The sequence below is a fragment of the Sphaeroforma arctica genome (genome assembly GCF_001186125.1).
Source record: "Sphaeroforma arctica JP610 unplaced genomic scaffold supercont1.5073, whole genome shotgun sequence".
NCBI lineage: Eukaryota > Ichthyosporea > Ichthyophonida > Sphaeroforma > Sphaeroforma arctica.
This window is the reverse complement of record NW_014035485.1, coordinates 1-2,130: the sequence shown is the minus strand read 5'-3', so window position 1 is coordinate 2,130 and position 2,130 is coordinate 1. Positions and strand designations below refer to the sequence as shown.

The following is a 2,130-nucleotide window of genomic DNA, read 5'->3' as shown; positions in this document are numbered from 1 at the left end:
AGTGAACAGTTTTCTCTGTTTAATTCTGACAGCGTTTGTGAGTGCGTATCAGTTACCTATCGAGTGAACAGTTATCTGTTTTTTTGCTGACAACGTTTGTGAGTGCGTGTCATTTGTTTAGAGTGGGAGTAATCGGCCTTTGAGGCAACTACACTGACACGGCAATACTGAACGCGTCGTGTGTGCCGTCTGTGGAGCTGAATGTTTATAGACGCACAGAGAAGTAGATATAGTACTTGTCTAAAGTGTGTTTTAACGTATATCTGTAAACAATGAGTGTTTTTAAGCGTATATATGTATACAATAAGTTTGTTTTAACGTATACCTGTATACAATGTGTCTTGAGGAGTATATATGTATACAATAAGTGTGTTTAAATATATCTGTATACAAAAAGTGTATTTAAATGTATGTCTGTTTACAATATGTGTCTTGAGGAGTATATCTGTACACAATAGGTGCCTACCTATAGGAGTCGTTGAGCTTCATTCTAAATGATAAAGCTTCCCTAACTGGTGTCTCGGAACGCAGACAACGGCATCAGTGCTGCAGCAGCGCATTTGCGGGGTATATCGTGACCAAGTATATGTCTGTATTGCACATGTTTGTCTTATCGGTACACATGCCAATATATACGCAGTACCAGTACAACTACAGACCATTTATATCTTCATCCTACGCCCAAAACATGACATATACTTAACCACCCCACCCGTTTCCCTGCTATCGCACCAGCATCAACGAGGCCCATCGACAGGCTCTAACCAGCCAACCAACACGCGCGCAGGTGTGCGGAATGACGTGGAAGGTCCACTCTCGCCACACACCCCACACACGCCGCACACACCTGCAGAACCTATCCCACACACGGCCGACGGAACGGGCGATGGACTGCTTAGAAAGCCAGCAGATGCACCGGTGAGTGTATGCACCTGTACACATAGGTGGTTGTATAAGTGGGTGAGTGTATGCACCTGTATACATAGGTGGTTGTATAAGTGGGTGGGTGTATGCACCTGTACACATAGGTGGTTGTATAAGTGAGTGTGTATGCACCTGTATACATAACTCATCATGATACATCATGATACGTACGTCTACAGGTATACACAACTACGGCTACTAATACACAGCTGTATATGTGTTGAATTCTTCTGTGTCTCTGTTTCTATGCAATCGGTTTTCTATGAAATCTTCATATCTTCTTTTTCCAATATCACGTCGATCGGAACTCGGCATAGAAACGTGAGTGGATTTAGTCGAGTGTTGTAATAGGATATCCGGAATTTGCAAGTCTCTTGTCGATTGGTCATACAACACATACTAAACTCGGAATCAGACGAGTGCTGTAGTAGTACATACAGCGTGTGAAAGTTTCTGCTCGAGCAGTCACACAATACTTACCTACCTCGATACATGTAGATCGTTTACACTGATATGTGTTTTGGACAATAACAGGTTGGCGCCAAGCGGGTTCTGAGCCAATCAGATTCTCAGATCAACGCAAACGGAAGTGTGTGCCAATCAGAAGTCGACAGAGACGTGGAGCACACAAAAGGCGCGGCATCGCACAATCTGAAGGACAGCATCTACAGATCACCACGGTCCAGAGGAACAGAAAGTATGTGGCACACACTGAATCGCTCTAGTACACTGAATCACGCTAGTCTATTTATAGCACAATTAAACAGCGCATGATGAGATGTGGCACGGTTGAAAGTCTTCACAGTTCTAAAAATAGAACACATGGTTTCGATCGCTTTTAGTAGTGCGATAGCATATACCAATTCTGCTGGAAACCCCAACCGCAAAATTCAACAGACAGTGTGTTCCCTAATTGTAGCTAATTACAGTATGTTCTTCGATAGCTCAGATACTGACTGTACGCCCTTCTGCTCTGACTCATCGCAGAGAATATCACGCGACGACAGACCGCCGACAACGACACACGGAATCGAAGTGACACGTTCATCCGACAGGCGGAGAATACGTGGCACAGACAAGCAACTGCCAAATACCAACCACACCCGGGTATGACAGAGGGCGAAATACAGTACTAGTATATTTTCTTAATGCTTCAATATAGAAATTATCGTCCACACCAACACACGAGATTAGCCACGTCTTATA

The 2,130-nt window shown here is 43.8% G+C and overlaps 2 protein-coding genes across 2 annotated transcripts; both read left to right on the top strand.

Moving 5' to 3' along the window:
- Positions 1-735: 735 nt before the first annotated feature.
- Positions 736-918, top strand: SARC_14765 (hypothetical protein; the record flags this gene model as incomplete). Its single annotated transcript, XM_014291103.1, has 1 exon — positions 736-918. A coding segment is annotated over one exon (183 nt), but the record flags the coding sequence as incomplete, so codon positions are not given.
- Positions 919-1,170: 252 nt separating this feature from the next.
- SARC_14764 (hypothetical protein) lies at positions 1,171-2,060 on the top strand (the record flags this gene model as incomplete). The annotated part of the gene is made up of 3 exons (XM_014291102.1): positions 1,171-1,245; positions 1,459-1,621; positions 1,912-2,060. The coding sequence occupies 3 exons, from the start codon at positions 1,171-1,173 to the stop codon at positions 2,058-2,060; spliced, it is 387 nt and encodes a 128-aa protein (XP_014146577.1).
- Positions 2,061-2,130: the final 70 nt, after the last annotated feature.